The sequence below is a fragment of the Lepisosteus platostomus genome, chromosome 19, assembly GCF_059453375.1.
Source record: "Lepisosteus platostomus isolate fLepPlt1 chromosome 19, fLepPlt1.hap1, whole genome shotgun sequence".
NCBI lineage: Eukaryota > Metazoa > Chordata > Actinopteri > Semionotiformes > Lepisosteidae > Lepisosteus > Lepisosteus platostomus.
The window spans coordinates 1462377-1484780 of record NC_142629.1 but is presented as its reverse complement, the minus strand read 5'-3'; the positions used below and the strand labels follow the sequence as shown (position 1 = coordinate 1484780).

Genomic DNA, 22404 nt, shown 5'->3' with positions numbered 1-22404 from the left:
AACCCCTCAACGTACCGTTCTTCTAATATCTTCAGGTTTAATTTAATTGCTTCTGACTGATGCTGTAGTATCATGACATTTTCCCTAAATTCTACCACTTACCAGAAAGACAGATTATTGCTTTGAATGTGCAGAGTCATCCTTGGTAGTGCATTCAAAATGTCCTTCTTTCTGCATCAAGGCGTGATTAGACTTCAGATGAAAACACATCAGTACCTGCAGTTTAAACCAGCCCATCCGCATTGCTCACAGTACCTGGGGAAGTAGAGTCGTTTCATTTCAAGGTAAGTGTTTAGTCCCTTCTGAATGTCCTCCAAAAGGATGTTGGATTCCTGCAGCCTCCCCAGCATGTTGGGCTGTGCTGTAGCCACCAGCACTCTGGTGTCTTTCAGCTGGAAAAGCCAAGCAACAGCACAGGTATGTACATGGATGCATGATCAGACTCCTGTATAGCTTTGTGAGGCCTTTCTCCATTAGTTTAAGCAGTTTTAATTATGATGTTAGTTAAGAATGAAGCCATACAAAAACATGTAAAATTATAAAGCTAAGAAGACAAGTGCCTGCCTTAAGCTAAATTAGCCTAAGAAGGACTGCCCACAACTTGTCGTCTGTGGATTTAAAAGAGTTTCTTCAAATGTCTTCTGCAACAGCATGGATGCTAACAGTAGTAACGGACAAATGTCCTTAAGACTAAAGCCCTGGGTCACTGTTCAATGGCCATTCAACCCAGGGAGTAGGTGTGCTGGGAAGGGCTGTGCTACAATGATCATGGTACGATGTGTGTGACACATTGCTAGGACTATATCTGAGATCTTTCCTTCTTACCGATTCTGCAATGATGTCCTTCCAGTAGCTGTCCACAATGCCAAATTTCCTGCCCTCCTCTGGCATCTGTGCAATGATGTCCTCAGAGCTGAAGATGGGCTCCAGGTACAGCCAGGTAGCCTGGCACTTCAGCATGGCATCCAGTATGTCCTGCATCAAGAGCAGCTTCTCCTCCCATTGCTGGAAAAAGGCATAAGAGTCACACTTGTAAATTTAGCCAAGTATTTTGCACTCCACCGGATAACCTGTCTTTCTCAGTTATCAAGTCAAGGTCCTTTGAGTATATGGTAGGTTTCAAAGTAAGTTTACATAATACAAACAATCTGAGCATTTCTATAACTTTCTTCTTTTTTTTTTTAGACAGGCTGGCCTACAATGACTCAGTTCTCTAAGGATTGCTTTTTAGCTAAGCTTCCATGAGAAAGCTTCACATCAATAGAGCAGCAAATTGTATTGCCCTTCTGTGGCTAACCAGGGGTGACTGACCCTTACCATTATCAAGCCTGAATTATTTCATGAGATTGAATACCTTGCAATGGAATGACTTATTTTACCTTGCACTCTGCCTCAATGGGCTTGATGAATGGAGACCCACGCATTGTCTGTGCTTTGATAATGTGATCGTCTAGCAGTACTTGGATGTCATCAACTGCAGACAGGATGCTTGTACCCTACCAATATAAGTGCGGGAGAATGTGTCTAGGCATTAGAAAACTGCATTACAGTTTGTTCATATACACAGAGGCAGACACACACATCTTAACCTTTTGTGAGAACCAGGACAAGTCAAAACTTGTCCTGCATGTTTGTCCTGCAAAACGTTTATCCATGATAAAAAATAAAAGCACACATAAATAATGCCTGAATTGATGTTTGTTTGGAAAAGTGACAAATACCGCCCCAACATTATCTTCCACAATTTTGCATTAGCCTCAGCAACCCAGGTTAACATCTCTAAATATCTCTTGTATAACAGAATGGAAAGCTACACACATATTCCCTGTCAAAACTTGATTTAAAGAAATGAATCGTTATCTTCACTCCCCATAATACAGGTCAAATTAATACATTTACTCAATAAACTAAGAAAATACAGTAATATAGTAAAAACGGAACTTCAAAAAAGAACAATTATTTGTAGAAATGATTTTATGAAGCAGCTTTGATGAAATTGCAGAGACCTGCAACCTGAAACTGCCACAAGCTTTCACAGAGAAAAAAAATAAGTGGGACAACAAAGCTGTCGTGGCCACAATACAAAGAACAGACAAGAGCCCTTGAAGTAAAGTGCTTGATTAATCACTGTGAGGTTTGGAGTTTGAATGAAAGAAGTGTGAGTCTTTTAAGGAGTAGCGGTGCCAACAGCTCTGGTAGAGTGGGCTGTTATAATGTTCAGCTGACGTGCAGTGTTGTTTAGTTAAGGAGAATTAATAAGAGAGAGAACCGAAGAGCTTGTTTGTTGTTCGTTCCATTAAGACAGAATAAGTGGTAAAGGGCTTGTTCACTGGCAAAGAGACAGCAGGATATATTTCCTGACATTTCATTTCCTTCAGCGCCATGGGAGTTTGCCTGGATTCAAATCCAGACACTGGGAGAAATTTATTAGAAAAGAGCAGTGATTTGGTCATTTAATCCCAAAGCCACAAGCACAATAACCTAACTTCTTTGCTGAGGTCTCCCTCCCAATGCAGTGGAACATGAAAATAAATAACCTAAGTCTAAAACTTCCCAGAAGTTTTATATTCAACCTTTCTTAAAACACAATGGGGATATTTATATAGTGGGGGTCCATTTTTTTCTCAAATTGAGTTTTGGATGGCAAGTGTTCCTCCTTTCCATTTAATAAGATAATACAGTATATGTGTATACAGTTTTATACACACATAAGCTGTGTATAGTCCATATTAATATGTTTACATTTCTCAATGAGGACTATGGCAATATCTGCATTGAAATACTGTATATTTATGTAGAGTTATTGCAAATGCACAAAACCTTTTTTTCTATTTAAAAGGCAGGATCAGTATACAATAAAGTATATATATACACTTTTCTGACCGTATGTGAAATTGGATTTAATTCAGTTTTATGTACGTTTACCTTGTTTTCTGCATAACTAATTCATAACTCTGATTGTAAAATATGAAAAGACCGTACACCATCATTTAACAAACATATAACTAGCATTATCTAAACGCAATTCACAGCTCCATTTGAACTTGCTGCAGTTCCAGGCCAGTCCCCTGCAGTTCAGCAATGGGGCTGCAGGTGCAGAATGGCTGCTGTGTGTCACCCAGGCAGGGGGCATGAACGTGGGTCTCCTCCTATATGTAATGCTTTTTGGTTTCCACATAAAAGCACTACAGAAATGCAATTCATTTCAAACAGACAATTGCCATATCGACATACTGGGGAGGAGCAGAAGAGAAAACTGGAGATAAAAGCAAAGGAGGAATGACCAGGGTGTTGAGCTGCTGTACCGTGTCTCTGTATAAACTGAAAGCAAAACGAGCTTCTGCCCATTCAATTTTCATCTTCTCCATTGCTTTCTCCAAGGAGTACTCCTTACTCGCAGTCGCTCCTATTTCTTCCAGCCTAAGAACATGAACAACGAGATGGGTCAAGCAAAACAACATTTATAATAAATAACAAGTAATAAATAATAAAACATCCGTCCATCAATTTTCAATAACTGCTTAGTCCAGACAGTGGGCTAGGATCCGTTGAATTGAATTCATAGGGACACAGACAATAAATGCAAGGGAATATGCACCCATGCATCACAGAGCACATTCACACAGGGCACAATCAAAAGACGACACCCTAGACATCTGTCCAGAAAAGCAGCACCTAGTAAAAACCGCACAGCCCCAGGGAGAAGTCATTCAAAACACACTGCCATGGGCTTTTAGAAGAATCCATCCAGGTGAGTCAATATGGTGTAAAATCCATGAATGATTGGAAAGGCAAAAAATGTATACAGTATACCTTTCTGGTGGTCCTACTGTAGCATATTATATATTTCAACTATGCAATCATTGGGTATTTTTGCCTCCATTACAGGTTTTCGACGTCATTAAAGAGTCTTTTGAGGGCTTTCAATTATGTCTCTTTTAAAAGGGCAATGCCCTAACGAGAGTCCCTGGTTACAGTTCAAGAGCAAAAGAACTGAAGCAAAACAGAACTACAGTGTTACAGGCCAACTACTTAGATTACCATTAGTTGACTGGGTGTTCTAGGATTACCAGATCACCTCATTTGAACCACCTCCAAATCTCTCCCTAATCCAAATGACATCAGATAAAAACTGGATACAGAAGTGCTGAGCCTATTTTGGATAAGATTTAGAATGCTGAATGCATTGCACATAACAGGTTGTTTAAGAGATTTCTGTCTAGATGTCACACTGACTACACACAACGATTGTGATAAGAATCATTACCTTCAATGCAGAAAATGTTCATTTGTTGTTGTACATAATCTTCTTAATTGAACAGAGGTTTCCTGAACAGATCCATGCAAAAAAAAGGTGAATCTAAGATGCCAATGAGCTGTGATAGATTCTTACTTGTCAATATACTTGTTCAGCCCAAGCTCCACCATGTTCAGTAATGATGTTTCGGCCTCAGGTTTCACATCAAACCCCACGATGGCACTGATCTGAAAGGAAAATTGCCCATCGATTACTCAGCGGTCACTCCAGAATACCAGACTTGCAGAACTTCTGCATGCTCTTGCGGCTTCAAACCACAAAAGTTAAACACCCTTCAGAGGAGAGGGGAGGAAAACAGAGCTCACAGACAGAACTGTAACAGAACTGTTGAACACTTAAATTATTTCAGAACCCATTGCCAAATAATGTGGGGCCCAACACAAAAACAAACTACTGTGCACTTCAAAACATGACTAAAAACATGATTATTAGGAGGAATCAGTACAGATCGCTGTTGAATTGACCTTCTCCCAGTGCCTTTCTTTAATCCCAGGGTTGCATATTGTGGAGACGATGGGGAGGTGTTGCTTGAACTTGTCTATCTTTATCTTGAGGCTGTCTGCCACGCGGCGCGGGCCGGGCAGGTCTGAGAAGGTTTTGGTCAGCTTGTACACCGTCCTCCACATGTTCCCAATCTCCTCTGTGATCTGCTCTGCGTTCAGAGGCAGGAACGGACCTAGAAAGATGGGTCACACAGGCAGTGATTACACCCTCAGGAAGCATCCCCACCTGGGATTCTCACAGCAGCTGTTCTGCTTTGAAGACAGTGGTAAAGAGGAAAATAAACCACAGTGACACTGAGCTACACTGACAAATCAAAGACCTTCCATTTCAAATTTAATTTAAAGGAAGACAATATTAATTACTTTAAGAAGATTAATAGAGAGCGTGGGAGCTGGAGAGGTAGGTAAATTTAATTAAAAATTCTAATATGGTTTCATATAAAAATTGGATTAAAAGATATTTCCGCTTTACAAAACATACATGAGTCAACAAGATTTTTTATTTAAAAATTAAAAAAATTACAGCGGGTATTAATGACAACAGGAATTAAAGCAGGAATAATTAAGTTTTTTTTTCCAGAGTTTCACAAAAATCACAGGCAAATCAAAAAAGCCACTAATCATGGCGAAGTGACATCTGGTCAGTGGACAGATGTATGATCCTCTCAGAGGAGAAATTCTCACCATTCATCCAGATCTCCGACTTGTTGTGGAAGTTGAAGAATGTTGTCCAGAGCTGGTCAAAGGGCTGTTTGTTGGTCATCAAAGTCTGAAGCAGAGGGAACTGACTCTGCTGTCTCTCCAGGAGACTCTCTTCCTTATTAATCGCCTTCAAAAATGCACACAGAAAAACTGCAACATGACAGACTGCATTTGCAATTATACATTTTGAGCAATTATTTTGTTCTGCATCGTTGCAATATGTGCAAAGAATATTGCTCCCTCACACAGTAGTGTATATCCACTGTAAATGGACCTTTCCATAGCCAAATATCTAACATCTAGTGTGGGAAAACAGAAACTAACAAAAATAAAAAGATTTTAAATTCCATGGGATAAAGGTGACAGGTGATGATTCTGATCTTCAGGATACCTACATACATACATAATTCTACCTCTGGAGCCCTGTAGCGTGGAAAGAGCTTTGTGATAAAATCTTGATGTCGGCATGATGAAGCATGATCTGCCTGCTTCTCATGGGATCCCGCTCCATGACACAAGCACAAGCCAAGCTCTACCTCCAGCTCCCCAAGGGCAGCCTCCAGGCTGGCCGCCAGCTCGGTCAGCTTCTCCACATTGTTCTTCGTCTCCTCTAGGCTCATGAGGTCGCGCTTCTTGAAGCCCTCCACTTCCTTGTTATAGCCTTGCAGCTTCTGTTCGAACTCCGAAATCCTGTGACAGGAAAGTTGGAGGATGGCATGCGTTCAAACAAAACATGACACAGGAAGAACTTGTTTCTTGAATAAATGGCCTGGTGTTGCTTCAAAACTCAAATCTGCATAGACAGAGATATGAGAAACAACACAATCTAAGATATACTGCAAATAGGCATTTACATGCAAATTCAACGCGGTCCAGCCTAAGATTTGGTCTATAGCAGGTATTCTAATTATAGTTGTCAGAATGTTTCCCATTTGTTTTCCCATCAGCTGGGATGCAGCAGGGTGACAAACAGGTCCACTGCCCTTACTTCTTCTGAAGGCTGTCCTCGGCGTGCTCTCTCCTCATGGCCAGCCGGCTCCTGCTCAGCTCAAACATGGCCTGGATCTGCTCCGGCCAGTGGAACACACTGCTGTTCAACTTCACATCCTCCTCTGGAGGGAAGGGATAGAAGATTACTAACCTGGATGCCCACTGCATTATCACTTAATACACGGCATTACTGTGACGTGTCCTAAATGTTATTTTTTAAACAACGTTATCATGATACACGCAATAGGCAGAACCTAGATGCCCTGTAGGCTGAGAAAATGAAGCGTGAAGAACAAAAGACAGAAGAATAGGAGAACCTGGGAGGTTAGAAGCATACCAGTGAAGTAAAACCCCTGTTGCTTAGAAACTGTGAATGCCAAACAACAGAAATAACAGAAGCAAGGCACAAAAAAGTAAACATTCAAACACGCTGAAAGGTTTTGGCAAAAGGGATTTCTCAGCACATCTTCACGGACCCTTTCCAGTTCAACGACAGGCTGCCCAGCCATGTTTTAAAGTCAATACCTTGGCTTCTTCCATGTACTGTAATAGCAGGAGGAGAGCTTTGGATCACTTAGCAACTAACGAGACTGCTAACTGGCATAGATGGCTGAATAGTCTCCTCTCGCTGGTCAACCTTCTTGTATTCTTATGACTTTTTTACCACGTTCCCTGATTAACTGGAGGGATTAACTTAGCAAACTCCTGCAACTGGAATGGAGGGAAAGGAGTGGAGAAAGGAACTTTCTCTGCTGTCTCCACGTACGAGGCAAGGTGGCATAGTCGAGCAGGAACTGGAGCCGGCTGCCTGCCTCCGAGATTTCATCCTTCAGCTTGTGCACGGTCACCTCACTGGTGCGTCTCAGGAAGTCATTGAGGGACACCAGCTCCTCCGTGGTGCTCGGCACGCTGCTGACGGTCTCCGCTATCTCGTCATACCGCTGACAAATGCTGCGATACAGCAGGGTGTGAGTCTGACCCTCTCCAAAGAAAATCACATTTTGTAACAAAATAATCTGGCAACCTTTCATTGGCATTCTTGATAACAGGACTTAACATTCAGCTAATGCATTCAACTATACTTCTTAAATACATTGATAATATTTTCAATAATGCACAAAGTTAATCCCTTAATTTTAGAAGAGATATTTTATCTTATTTGCCGTTCATAATCCTTAAAGCTGTTAGATATTTTGTCTGAGCTTTCTCTACACTCTCACTTGTACTTGCAACTGGGGGGGGCTAGTTAGGCACCCACCTCTTGTTAAGCTCTCTGTTTTCTTCCACCTCGAACAAGATCAATCTTTCCTTCAGCTCCTCTGCTCGGCCACACAGCTCCTCGTTTAATCTCACAGCATCCAGACAGAACACTGCCAGGGGCACAGTGATGTGCAGAGAGGCAATCTCTTTCCACACTTGCTGGATGCCTTCGATTTTCTGTTAAATGAGATTGAAAGGGAAATTCCTACGGGCACCAGTGGCACCTACCCACCCCCTCAGCCTTCACATGTCAGGTTGCAAATCCTTGGTTTACAGCCGGCAACTCACAAACATTTTTTTTTTCATAAAAAAAAATTCTGTTTAACAGAAGACTTTGCACATAGTTAATTTTGTACAAAAAGTGGGCTTAAGCAATTTGTTGTTTCGTTCGAAGAATGAGCATAACGTGATATTACGGCTTCAAAAATGTATAACATACATTCCATTTGTGCAAAGCTCTGATACAATGTTGCCAAAATGATCTCTCACTCTACATTACCCACCAGCAGGGTCATAGCCAGGGGTGGCACGAGTTGGTAGTTGCCACCCCTCAATGTGGCTTCGAAACCCCAGGTGCTGGTCCGTTTAGGCTAAAAAACCCACATTGTCCCAAACTGACCAGCTAAAGAAAACATAAATGTAGGATACGATTAATAGGTCTGCACAAATCCACTCTGCTTGTGCGTCAGCTCCACCTCACCAGTGGTTAAAACAGGGGTCACCAGTGTAACTGGTGCACTGAATAGTAGGACACCTTTTAGTACAGCATCCTATTTTAGAAGGCAAATAATATAACTTAAAAAGCCACCCTCATAGGTGTCCCTGCCACCCCAAATATAAAATCCTGCCTATGTCACAGTCCACTAGGTTTTGTATCTAAAAGCATAGAAATAAAAATACAACTCAAGTATGAGGCATGTGGTAGGTGTGAAATATGAACTAAGGATGACCTTGGTTACTTTGTGAAGTACCTTGGTAAAAGCTTGTAATGAGTGCTTTTCTTTCAGGAATGCGTTAATGTCCTGCGCTGCTTTGTTGTTCAAAAGGTCGCTGAATTTCTTGTACGTATTCAGATACCTGAAAGAAAAAAGTGAGCTGAAAAAATACAAGGCTGTAAAAAAAAATCTCATTTCAACCTGATAGAATTTTCTATATAATGGAACTCACACACTCTGCAGAAATTATGACTCCTATTATGTATTAATAGAGTGGCACAGCCCTCCTGTGCAAGATAAGAACATGGGCAGAGGAGGCAGAGGCAGTGTTTGGACTAGGAACGATCTTGCATTTCCTCAGAAGAAATTACCTCTGAGGGCCAACCGTGTTCTTCTTGAAAACCTCCATGGCCGTGTTGACCAAGTCAGTGACAAGAGTCTCGTCCGGCCTCACTGTGAGAAGGGTCAGTCCCTCACTCTGGATCTCTGGAAACAGGTCACACTCAACCTGGGCAGAAGAAGGTTAGGAGGTTGCGTTCTCTCTGTGTGCTTGTTTTATGATAACCCGATCTTCCTACCCTTCGGGGAGTCCAGAGAAAACCCACAGGCATGCCCATCCAGATTAAGCCTTTCACATCCTCATTGCTGCAGCTGCTCCTAGCCTTATTCCACATATCCGAGGATGTTTCCATGGCCTTGTCCCCAGGAACAGGCGGACATTCCCCAAGCCCAGCAGGCTAAAACCCGGCTAAACTGTTCACCCGCTCAATGTGATGTGTTGGTGTGAAGCTACTGGATTCTCCAATATCCTGAAAGGGGAGACACACCCGTCGTAGCCCTTCAGAGCTCCGGATGACCGTCATGAATCCACGGTGGATGAGGTCCCAGCACTCCCTCAGGCTGGGCTCGAACACGATCCGGGGCTCCTCCACCTTCAGCTTCAGGATCAGGACCTGAGGCTGGACAAACTGCATCTCCTGGTACACCTCTCCAAAATCATTCCCGTCCTGGAATACAAACTCAGTCGCTACAAAGCTAACAGCGCAACACCAGACGCTTAATTTACGTGCCCTCTTGCAACACATGAGTGATCATAATATAGTGCTGTATAAACCTGAATGTTTTTCATGCTTTCATGGCAGTCAGGCTGACAGCAGATACTGTACAGGAGTAGATTGATATTAGACAGAAATGTCACTAAGTACGCATTTCAGGGTCATGGGGTCTTTTTAAGTGCATACAGTTGCTTTGAATTATGAGAATGTGAATATTGATTAGTTCCGGCCATTTCACAACACTTGACAGCAGAACCATCTATAATGATTTCTAATGATATGATAAATACTTATAAAAAATACTGGGTACCAATTAGGATATAACTCTAACACATCCTAATAAATCCCACTTCTAAACGCCCAAATCAAGATATTAGTTGTGGCTGAAGCAGAACATGCGTGAATCAGAACTAGAAGTCTCATTAGCTGCTTCTGTTTTCCAGCACTGCGAGACTGTCAGGGATAATTAATATTCATACACCCCTTTGACTGACAGGGGGACGGGCAGAGAGGCACACAGGCAAGGAAAGACAGACAGTACCTGGTGCACCATGAAGAAGGCCAGCAGGTCCTGCAGGGAGGCAGTGACCAGGCCCCGGAGCTGCAGAGACATCAGGGCCGCGGCACACGAGAAGAACTCCTGCACGCGGCAGGGCACGTCCTCGTCACTCTGCGGCACCAGGGGCAGCCAGCAGTCCTTGTGCGTGATGAACAGGGACGCACACTTGGGAATCCATCTACAGTGGAACAGCGGACAGTGGAACACGCCTGGTCAGGCTACTGGTATGTGGAAACTTCAAGACACGGGGTGACAGCATCATGCAGCAAACACAAAACACCAAAAAATGAAATAAAAAAGTTGTCAGTGTAAACAGCTCTGTTTGTCGATGCCAGAAAATTGAGCAAGACAGCCTCTCTATGTCTGACTCACAGTTTATTATGTCAGTGGTGTATCTAGACATTCCTAAGACAAAGCTATTCCTAGTATAACTTTTTTAATTCCATAGGCTATATTAAGGAGTTATTGCAGTTATGTATTTTTTGGTTACTGTGGCTACTTGTAGAACCATCTGCTTATCTGATATTAAATGGCAAGTGGAAGTCAACACACTCCTTTCGAACACAAGCTATTGGCTCTTGTGTAATGAAGAGCTCTGCAAATTTTCAGAAAAAGGGACACTCTTTAAAGGTGAACAGAAATGCATTAAGCATGAAAGTTTTTCAGCATCAAAGAGAATTCCCGAATCCCTCAATAGCTCACCAGCAAGAGCAGCTCCTGCAGCTTTGGAGATACTGGGATATATTTACCACTGTGAGCAAACACAATCTAAATTTCCACTTCATAGCAAAGGCACGTTGTCGGCATCATGCCTGGGATGGACTTGGGTCAATAAACTGCATGATGGCATACAAACCCAAAGGTATTTGACGCTCAGAATGGAAAAGAAGAGCAGGGCTTGAAAGGAATAAAATGAGAACACCGTCTCTGATTATGATGCCTGTTATCATGCCCTTCACAATAAGGGCAGGACTGCAGTACACCAAAACAGTCTGCAATCAGCACATTATTCTTCTTCTCACAGGTGTGTCACTTAAAAATGTAAAAAAAAACTATTTTTGTATCGCAGAGCTGGACATTTCCCAGTAAGAACTGTCTCTTTAATGATAACAATGAGTGATGACGTACTGGAATACTGAGTTCTGAGTTTCATGTGAAGTTCAGCCTGGAAATCAGCAAGCCACAGGGTTTTCACTGAACAATGGAAAATGGTTGGTGCCAAAAGTGTATTTCAGGATTTACACAGTCAGTCACAAAACAGAAGAGAGAAGGGGAGCCTGACAATTGCCTACCTGTTGAACAGAATAGCCTGGGTTTCCTGACATTGCTTCTGAAGCAAATCTTCAAACTCCGCGGGCAGAAGAGGCAGATTTGCAGAAAACAGTGCCTGTAGTCTGACAAACCTGAGGCTGGCAAACCTGAGGAGACACAGGGGGGGCTTTATATTGTGAGAGCTTTGCCAGACTGGCACAGGCACATAGTTGTCATCAGCAAAGTTCAGCATTTTTTGCACATTTACTTCACTTACCTGCAAATTGCTGTAGAACTTTGAACATAAACAATCACAGCAGAAGTACAACAATTTCTTTTTGCTGTGGCAGGTCAAGATTTCCTCAGTATTGCTGGAAAGGTAATTTGACGTGCTAGAGAATGTTGCTTTAGGTATAGAAGAGGAATGGAGTTTTTTATTCATATTTTAGTTTCTTGTTATATTTATATTTCTCAAATGTCTAGCATTTACAGACCAACCAAGTGAGCAAACAGGGCTTAATGTCATCCTCCAATATATTCTTTTGTTTTGCCCTATGCAAGTAAATTTCCCTTTATTAATGTTACAAAACACCACAGAAAACCAAACTTATGTTTGCACGTAAAAGCAAAACAGACATTTCACTATGAGACTCTGAGACTGTGAACTATCCACATGATGTTTTTGCAGTATAATCTCTGTAACTTGCAAGCCCACGGGAGGAGTCCTTACTCAGTGTACCACAGCTGCTGCAGCTGTAGCATCATGGGGTTGACGGTAAAGAGGTGCTCGGTGATCCAGGAGTGTGCCTCTCTGTAGCCGCTGCTCCACGGCACCGGGGCACGGATTGTTCTCGGACTAAACGGGCACGGGGTGCTCGCAATAAACAGCCGCTGTTTCTCCGAGGGGTCTCTCAGAATGTAGTCCACTGACACCCAGGATGAAAAGGAAGGAGAGGAGGAGAGAGAGAGAGAGAGGAGGGAGATCAGAACAGAAAAACATACTTTTACAGTGCTTCTGACAAATCCAACACAAAACTTCATTACAGCACAGAAGAGAGGTATTTAAAATTTTAGATCTCTGGAAATATTTATTCAGGGACTAAAATGAGGTTTCGCAATGCAATGAGCTACACTTCATGATATCTCATAAAATATACTGACATATATATATATATTATTTATAGGCTTCATATGAGGACTATGTGTCCTCTTAAAGCAGAATAGAATGGAACATTGTGGGTTTGAGAATACAAAGAATATGAATGGTATAATAATAATCCCTTCTATTTATACAGCACTTTTCATCTTATAGGATCGCTTCCAGTTGACACACGGGAGGGGACCCACATCAGCCCCCACCAGCAGCCCCGCTGCACTGCCGTTCAGGCAGAGAAGTGAGAAATGGATTCACTCATTGAATTATGGGGGAGATTTGGGGGGGGGGGGGCGGATTAGTCCGGCCCGGAGGGGAATTTAGCCGTGACACTGCAGTTAACATCCCTAATTTTACGGTCTGTGACGCGGGATCTGTCATGATCCCGGTTTAACGTCTCATGCAAGAGAACGGCACCTCCTACAGTGTCCCCAGTCAACAATACTGGAGCAGAGGTATGAAAATCCAGGTCCAGAGGGAAGAGCACCACTTACTCGTCCATCTAAGCAGTAATCTGCTGCTTGCAGGTCTCCCACCCCAGTATTGACCACGTATGTAGTTTTACTTAGATTCTGAGCTCTGACCATTGTCTACAGGGAGGTAGCGCTGCTGACACTTTAGGTAACCGTGTCATTTGGGCTTGCAATGATGAAAAAAGGAAATCATCTGGTACAGTTTTCAGCCTAAATATTAATATAATTTAAACAGCATAAAACTATAACAACAGATTAGCCTTTTCTGACTGTCCGACTGACATCACAACCCTCTTTGGTTATGGCTGCAAAGCACAGCATCTGCAGACGAATCGCCTTCGTTTGAACTGCAGGGCACGTCAAATCTCTTAGCTCAGGCAACAGTTTTAAGCAGCTGCAGTAAACACCTTCGATAGAGGGTTCCTGGCAAGGAAATGCATAGCACAAGGGCTACGCATAGCGTGACCAGTCAGAACTGAGATACGGCAAACAGTATCCTGTAACTTATCCCTGTGAATTAATTACCACAGCTTACAAAACAAGGCTAGCATAAAAATCGATCTCTCTGTCTTGTCCGTAAGCTGAATCATGCCAGTTGTCATTCAGATAAAAAAAAAACATGCAGTTTTTCTGACAAACTATTTTTTTTAAAATTTGTACTTCGAAAATTACAGTGAGAAAAAATGATAAAAGAGAAAATACATATGACTTTCAGGAAATAAAAAGCCTATCAGAGCCACCCCTTAAATAAAAATCAAAATGAATAAATACATGATTCACAATTATTTAAAAAATCTGTTTATATGAATGATCAAACTGAATGAGCAGTAATTTGTTTAATATCTAATATTAATACTAATAATTATTATTCATTATAATTACTAATATTCTCTACTTTTGTCTTCAACGTCCATCCGCCATGAGACTGGTACTGGAAATTATCCACAGCTGAACAATTTTCATCTAGTTATGTGATTTCATTTCTGTATTAATGCTAAATTAAAGCTAATGCTACTGCCACTACTATTACTATTAACAGTACGACTCATACTGCTACTACTAATAATAAAATACAGAGCCTGTCTCACCAATGGCTTTCCTCAGACTGAAATCATAGTCTTTGCGAATCTCCTCAGTAAGCCTTGCTTGTAAATGTTCCAGCTCAGGATTGGTTTCTAGTTGACTTGGCAAAAGCTGCAGAATGCGCATCATCTGTTGTGGGTCTTGGGCAGCCAACATGTGACTGTGCACACCATGGTGGATATAGTAGAGATACCGCTGGGGACAGAATGAAGAAAACAATAACAGCCGCATTCAATTACTGTTACAATAAACGCTGGGCAAGGCATTCAAATCACCACTGACTTACACATTGAAGAGAAATCTTCCGATCTGCACCTTTATCTTTCAAATAACATAATACCACATATATGTACACCTTATACTGCACAAAGCTTTCAGAAGAATTTCTGAAGATAAGCCATATAGTTCTTTTTACTGGACTCAGAAAAGGGTGAATATAAATGTTCATGAGAAATATGTTTAATTAAAAATGAACACTTGGAAACCTGCTTCTTGGAAGCCAACATTTTTTTGCCGGCAGAAGACGGAAACAGTAGCTCCGTTTGGGTGAAGAAAAGGGTGTTTTGTCAGGACAGGTACACAGTGTGTGTGACAACATTGCAACTGAAAAATGGTCAAAAAAGCAGGCTGTTCACCTCATATGGCATCAGACCACCGGGGAATTAGTACAGTAACTTTCTCTTTTGAGTCTTTCAGAAATGCTGTAACATTTGCTGTTACAGAGGTGAATTTTATTTTCTAGCCTTGTATAAACAGTTGCTCTTTCTATATTCATGGTACAATGTCCCTTTCAATTGTAGAACATGATCATTTAAAGATGTCTGTGTCTTGCTAGGGTGTGCTTCCACCAGAAGGCAAAACTATGGATTAATCAGCAAAGTCAAAGTCAAAGCCAAGACGGAAAAGGTATTGGCAGGTTTTATGGTTTATGATTTGGAGCATACACCATGCCAGCTGCAGATTAAGCTCTGGACCATCTTCTGGCATTACTATGAATTAACATACACAAAGCGACACAGATTGGACTTCTGTCACGGGAAGCTGGAAGAGTTTTACTATTGCAACATGAGCCAGACAGACATAATTAGGTAAATGATTTTCCTAAAGAGATTTGCACAGATCTTATATGCTGCTGCTGAAAGATACTAAAAAATAATAATAATGGCGATGGCCCTGAAAAATTAGGCTGATGAGCAACGCACAATCATTATTCTGCATCTCCCTGAAGAACAGTTTGCATTAAAGCCAAAAATACTTTCACATTACCGTTGTGCACTGCTATTATTTGCATAGCAATGGCAAAGCATTAATTTATCAATAATTTCAGTTAGAAAAAATGCTTGACCTCTGCATGAAAATCAGCCTGTTTAGTTTTTCCTTGCTTGCTTATAGAGGGGGAAAAAAGCCATTTAGGAAAGTCAGATCTTCTCAACATCAAATGACTTCTCTCTTCGCAGAGCCCTTAAGAGTATAGCAAATTGAAACAATGCCAAAAATGGAAGATTTAAGCATTAGGTACACAGCATGATCCTCAGGATTTGTCCCACACTGAGAGCCTGCATGACAATTTGTGTGTGATTAGTAACCCCCAATCCCTAATATAATCAAAATCAAAATATAAATTTCATTGCTCCTTTCTGCTATAGCACAACACATGAAGACCCATAATTTAATTAGATAAAACTCTTGTGACAAGGTTTTATGTCCCAGTGCAAAATGGGTGGCAAAAAGATCTGGATCACGTCTGGAACAAACACCAAGATTTTTAGATTTAAACCCAGGAAAAAGAAGAAAAAAATCTTTGCTTTTGAAAACTGCCCACAACTAACAGCATAAGCAGAATGAAACAAGGTGAAGGTCTGTTAAAGCAGTAATCTTTTTGTCCACTCAAAATAAATATGTTAAGAAATAATATATAAAAAAAAGATATGACTCATGCAAGGAAGAAAATATTGTAAAAAGAAAAGAGCGGTTTTTGACAAAGCAACAAAAAATCTTCAACAGACCGACATGACATTTGCTGTGATATGGAACGCTTCTGATAGATGAAAAGTAACACTCAGTAAGACTGCGGGTCATCTGGCATCTTGTATTTTCTAAACCAATCACGCTGCCATAGATGGAATAGCCTTTAAACACAGGCATCCACATTAAAGAGAAACATACACCTCCAAAAGCCAGCATATCAAACATACTTTCAGATTTTTTAACACAAAGCACGGGCTTTATCTAACAGCTGGTCCAACTTTTTCATTTGAACTTCTTAAGTAAACCCCAACTGTCTAACTAATCTAATGTACGCAGGGATACTGAAGCACGCTGCCGGAATACAGCAGCAGAAAAGAATGACCATGAATTCCTAAGCCGAGACAGGAGCTGACGTGACTGCTGCGTGATCACCATGAATCATTCAGCGGATCGGAATCATGAGATTTTTATTGGGTGTGATATTAAAAAAAATGCATGACTTATTTCTGCCTTAAGAACTATGTACGGTCCAGTAGGAAATGTATTAATTAAGCGGATGAAGAAGAACATACTTCTAGGTCCCTCTGTGACGGCTCTCCTTCCTTCTGGGACGTCTCCACCTCCCGACCTCGTATGATGTGGAGCTGCTGGGTGGGAGTGAGGGGGCGGCTCCCGGGAGGAGCAGGAGACCTGGGTTGAAGCCTCTGCCTTGCAGAATCGCGCACGAGGGAGACCCTCTTCTCGCTGGATTCCCTGTGAAGTTGCAAAGGGGCACAGTACCAGGACAGGGCTGCCCAAAAACCGCCATGTGAAGTTACACATATGTCATGATCACAAAGCAACCAAGATCGATGCCCAACACGTGCCCCACCCCTCCGACACCAGCAGCAGCAGAAGCTTGCTTTCATACTCTGGGTTCGATGAAAATACTTTTATATCTAAATTCAACAATGCATGCAGTGAAACAGCACTTCCATACCACCAAGAAGTGGTGCCGGACGACGCACTGTCAGAGGAAAGGGATGGGATTTGAGAGTAATGACTACTGCTGTTTTAAATGCAGCTCAGCCACCTGCAGAACCTCTACCTGCCAGCTGAAGGCCTGCATCGTGACGTAAGCTTCAGTTTCTTCTCCACGGGTGGAGACACTTTTGAAGCTAGAATGGGCACATTAAGGAGCAAAAATGACTGCAGCAAATGCACACAAATACACTCAATTGGATTTAACTGCTCTCTTCCCTTATGAACAATCTTCAGCTCCCACTCTTTGGCAGGGGGGAAAACCAGCAAAAGTTCATTTTGATTGCAAATGGGTTTCTGAATCCAAATGCATGTCTGTATTTTCTTCTCAGTGATAATCAGTGTTATAAACACAGCTATACAGAGCGTAAGCAAAGCACCGAGTATTACAGTCAAGGACAAAGACTAGTGATAATTTATGGAAGAATGGAACGCGCTTGATACAATTCTCAAGCTTGTTTCCACATAGAAAGAACTTTGCCAAATATGCTGCTTTCAGTGCATGATAATTTTGATATGCTGTTAATGCGCACGATATCTGCTCAGAGTAAAGAATCTTTAAAGAGGTTCCTATGCCCGACAGGCATTCTGCTTTATAAAGCTGGATCAGAAGGATACGTGACAAGGGTCTGGCCCTGGGAGAGCTCTGCGAGGTGCTGCGAGGGGAACTGGGGGGTCTCTTATGCAGCTTTCTGATCTTGAGGTGGCAGGCTGTGGGGGTGTAGTTGCTCCCTATCGATTCACTGGGCGTCCTGTGGTGCCATTGCTCCTTGAAAGGAACAGCCAGGGTCCAGGATGTGTTCTGGAGGATCGGAGGATGGTGGCTGTGCCTGAGAACAATCTGAGGAAGAGAAGAAAGAAACGGTCAACCACCATCGTAAAAAAACTGCACTGTAACATCTGTGTGCAATCATATTTGGTGTAAATCTGCAGCAGGCAAGACTGCAGTCATGGAATTTGTAGGTGTATTACTTTCCCTAGAATTCTTACATGCAAACTGATGGCTATCTTTCATGTGGCAGATTGTCATCTTAAATTCTGAAATTTGTCATCAGATTCTGACACTGTATTATATATATTATTTAGATTTACATTATATTTGTATTAAAGGGCGTAGACAGTGTACAAAGAGTCCGGCTGTTTCTATTGCCCCCATTGCTTAAAGTAATTAATTGATTGCAGTTTTCCGTCCATCAATTTTCCAATAATTGCTTAATCCAAAACCGGATCACGGAGATCCAGAGCCTATCCTGGCAAACAATAGGTACGCGGCAGGTTATACTAGCGTACACTCAGGACACGCCACCTCTCACTCAGCCACAATCCGTTACACACAATCTGGAAGGTCTAGACTCTTTCAAGGATCTGTACGTTTTCTTTTGGTTCAGTATTCACTACCACAAAACATTTGATAATGTGCTATTAGTAGCTACAATCACAGTGGTCATTGGAGGTTATGCCTAGTCTCACAGCTTCCAGAACTACTTTCATATTCATAGTCTGTTTGGGAATAATTACAACATGCTACACTAATAAATACTACTTTAAGCTTTGGTGGTGTGGAAAATGACTTATTAATAATATGGGACATCATTTCCATTTAATTGATCATAATTCAGTACCAGAGTGGAGCTAAAGTGCCCTAGTAATGAAGTACTTCTATCAGTATGCACCAGAGCTTGCTAGAAGAAAGTTTGCTGTGTATATTATTCAGATTTCAACTCTTCATTCACTGAACTTTAAAACAAACAAATCTGCAGTCACAGAACGAACAGAGGCTGATACTGCGGTGCTGGCAGGAGTACTAAACTCACAGCTTTTTCACATGCCATAGATGGACTGAGGGGCACAATTAAGCCTAACTCAAATTATTGCTGTATGGAAAGCATGGCAATTTGTGTATCTAACATTAACTACCCCATTTCGGTAGAGAAAGACAAAAAATACCTAAAGCCATAAAGGACACAGGAGAAAATTAGCTAAGTTTAATTAAATGGGTTATCTCTTTAGTCGACCACAACACTTTTTTCATCCCAATGCTGTTTTTTTTTTCACTAATGACTCTACAACAATATCTGCAGAATGACAAAATACCATCAGCAGACAAAGTGTGGGGGCTGTATTTACCTTTTGTACACAGTGAAAACACCTAATGCAATACACAATGCATAATACGGTCTGCTGACCTTCCAAAATGAGCCTCTCTGTAGATAATTCTCGGGTTTATGTTTTCACTGCTGCAAATCTGTTCCTTCAGGTATCCAATGGAGTACAGGAAGTGACCAGTGTAGGCTATTATTTTTAGTGTTTCCTGAGAAACAAATTAAGACCACCTACAAATGTTGCACCACCATGCCAGTGTGATTTAGAGGGCTCACTTGCTTACAGAATCACTTCCAAGCTAAATTTGTCTCTTTAAAGAAAAGCTCAATGCCAGTTTCACATCACGATGGAGGTTGATAACAAAGACATTGCTGTAGGTTTGTCTTTATTTACTACTGCATGTTCATTTCCCTTCATACACAGTACAAGACTGTATTTCCGTTGTTTTCTGATTGGATGCCTGTATCTCTCCTCATTTATCTTTGTGCATTTCCAAAAAATACTGTAAAACGTGCTGTCAGAAATGCTCTTTCTTGCCATAACCTTTTATCCGGTTTGGAATCCCAAATCAACTCAGTTTAAAATTTCAGGAATTTTCTTCCGGAAAGCAGACTTTGTAGGATTCAGACAGCCAAAGAGAAACAGAAGAGGGCAGAAGGGGTGGAGGCTGTTTTACAGGTACACACAAATTGGAGCATGTTTTAGGATGCTGCCTTCATAATTTCTCTTCCAGGGCTTCTTCCCGCCTGCAATGAGCTTCCTGATACGATTTACTGGCAAGTCAGAACAAAGGGAACAAATGAAACAGGGCCTGATAACTGCCTGCTTCCAATGCAGATTGCTCCTGCTTGGCGTAAGCCCGCTTACAAAGGCAAATTAAGTTGGGCATTCAGCCTAAGCTCACAGAGTCGAGTGTTAATTAATTTCTTTGAAAATGTGGAAGACATGGCCCTCCAGTGTCTGCAATTCAGTGCACGGAAATGCACATCCAGTCGACTAATTAATTAAAAGTTAGCAATTACAAAAATTAACAGCAACAAAAGAGAACTAAGACAGAGGGGTGGAGGCAGGGCTGTCAGGCTTTACATCTAGGAACTATTCCAATTTCTTTATCATATAATTCCTTCTTTTGAAGCATATAAATTACCATCTGACGCACCCACCATGCTACTATTCAGCACATTAAAGTCCCATTAATGTGATTCCTCCTTTGCAGCACCCAACACCGTGCTGCCACATTTCACATAAAAAGGCTTAGCACATCTGAAAAGATGGCTTATTATTAACATTCTCAGGCTATTCTACAGCGCGAGAGTCACACTGGAGCTCCTACAGCCTGCTAAAACGCTTATTTTGAATTACAAAAAGAGTTTTGCACAGATTTTATTTGAACCGTTTTTTTTTTTTCCATTCATCAAAGATGCACCTCTTCTTTGAAGCGCACATCACCGAAAGCTCACCCCCTTGAATGCAACGAAGGCTTATGTTGTGGTAGAGCCATCGTTACCAACATTTCTGACAGTGTTACACACCTCTATTTTCATACTTTTGACTATTTTATGCTATGTAAAGGATGGCAGAAGCCAGGGCTGTCCGAATAAAGTTACCAATTACTGCTGCAAACATAATGATTCGCTAAAATAAATGTTATTCAGTGTTTTACGGTGTACTGTGCACGCTCCAACAATCACGTGGGTTAGCGTTAGAATAGTTTAAAGTGCATCATGTCAATTGACGTCATTCAGTTGGCGTTTACTCCTCTTTCTGCACATTTCGGAGTGAAAGTGCCTAGGGCCTACGCACACCACAATCCAGCCCTGGCACCATGAGCTGGTCAGCTCCTGCAGCTCACCTGGTAGAGCTCAGAGGGCTCTTCGGGAGAGGACACAGGCAGCGGGGGCAGTCCAGGTAATCCCCGCGAATGGCTCATGTTGTGGATGGAGTCATCTTCCATCTGTAATCAAACGAGAAGGTCGCTGAAACACAGTGGGGTCTGTTTTTCTCCCGAGCGGGAATTGAAGTTTGGGGAACATGAACGCAGAATGGTTGCAACCTGGGTGAGGGTGTTCTCGGTCCCTAGTTAGAATAACGCATTAAGTTATCATTTTATCAAGCTGCATTGGTTTACCCCCGCATATACAGGGGACCCTTCTGGAACCATAGGCATCATACATTATAAAGACTTGTGTTGTTGTTTTGCATATTACGGCCTTGCAATTTCAGGATATTTGCAAGGGCAAAATTGTCAGAATCAAAGACTGAATCTCGAGAGCCAGTCTTGAAGAGCCTGGTTTCGGAAAAGTGTTTCACATAAAATTGCTTTCTGCACAAATTTACATGAGTGGCACAGCTGTATTCATTTCAATGGTCTTCTTCATTTCCCGCTTGTTCCTCCACAAACTAATTTTTGAGGTAGGCCTGAGTGTCGGTGCCTGCAGTACCGCAGATCCTTAAAACCTTTCATGAAAAGAAAAACACCAACAAACAAACAGAAGTGTCATCTGGTTCTTTGTCATACTGGAATTGTAATAGTGGTCACCCTCTCTTTGGAAGTGCTTACGAGACACCACTTCAGAATCACAGAATATTGATCAGTACCAACACTTTTCAGTGACTTTTTCTAATTTTTTGGAGTGATCTTGAGATTTCTGTTTAGCAATATTGTCTATAGAGTCACGACATATTGTATATTGAATCAAATAACAAAATTGTATTCCAGAGAGCAACCTCTTCATGGCTGACTGAACACCATCTCTGATGTAAAATCATGGTGAAGTAATAGAAAGTGGCACATAAAGTACAAAACAAGTAAACATAACGCTTATAAATGTGGTTGGACAGACAGCAGATGCAAAAATGGAATAAGGAAGGACAGCAAAAGAGGAATTAAAATCCATACTGACTGAAAAGGGCACTCATATCAGAGGAAAACAGATATGACAGTGGCCTGCACAGATGTAAGTGAACATGAAAAATATACAGAGAGAACAAACTGGCTTCACTCTAAATCCAGACATTAAGGTTATCAGGA

The 22404-nt window shown here is 41.6% G+C and overlaps 1 protein-coding gene across 4 annotated transcripts in view; it reads right to left on the bottom strand.

Annotated features, from left to right (window-relative positions):
- Positions 1 to 22404, bottom strand: part of dnah3 (dynein axonemal heavy chain 3) — a 51311-nt gene that overhangs the window by 27723 nt on the left and 1184 nt on the right. For all 4 annotated transcript variants that reach the window (XM_088612624.1, XM_088612623.1, XM_088612625.1 and 1 more), the window contains 22 exons: positions 21226 to 21327; positions 17889 to 18111; positions 17338 to 17407; positions 16823 to 17003; positions 14288 to 14477; positions 12304 to 12499; positions 11615 to 11740; positions 10305 to 10500; positions 9536 to 9715; positions 9080 to 9216; positions 8745 to 8850; positions 7772 to 7950; positions 7280 to 7464; positions 6512 to 6635; positions 6060 to 6213; positions 5506 to 5650; positions 4783 to 4994; positions 4394 to 4485; positions 3306 to 3420; positions 1380 to 1496; positions 826 to 1005; positions 256 to 392 (listed from right to left, as the gene is read on the bottom strand). In XM_088612624.1, coding sequence (XP_088468750.1) covers positions 256 to 392; positions 826 to 1005; positions 1380 to 1496; positions 3306 to 3420; positions 4394 to 4485; positions 4783 to 4994; positions 5506 to 5650; positions 6060 to 6213; positions 6512 to 6635; positions 7280 to 7464; positions 7772 to 7950; positions 8745 to 8850; positions 9080 to 9216; positions 9536 to 9715; positions 10305 to 10500; positions 11615 to 11740; positions 12304 to 12499; positions 14288 to 14477; positions 16823 to 17003; positions 17338 to 17407; positions 17889 to 18111; positions 21226 to 21327 — 3347 coding nt within the window. The remainder of the gene's footprint in view (positions 1 to 255; positions 393 to 825; positions 1006 to 1379; positions 1497 to 3305; positions 3421 to 4393; positions 4486 to 4782; positions 4995 to 5505; positions 5651 to 6059; positions 6214 to 6511; positions 6636 to 7279; positions 7465 to 7771; positions 7951 to 8744; positions 8851 to 9079; positions 9217 to 9535; positions 9716 to 10304; positions 10501 to 11614; positions 11741 to 12303; positions 12500 to 14287; positions 14478 to 16822; positions 17004 to 17337; positions 17408 to 17888; positions 18112 to 21225; positions 21328 to 22404) is intronic.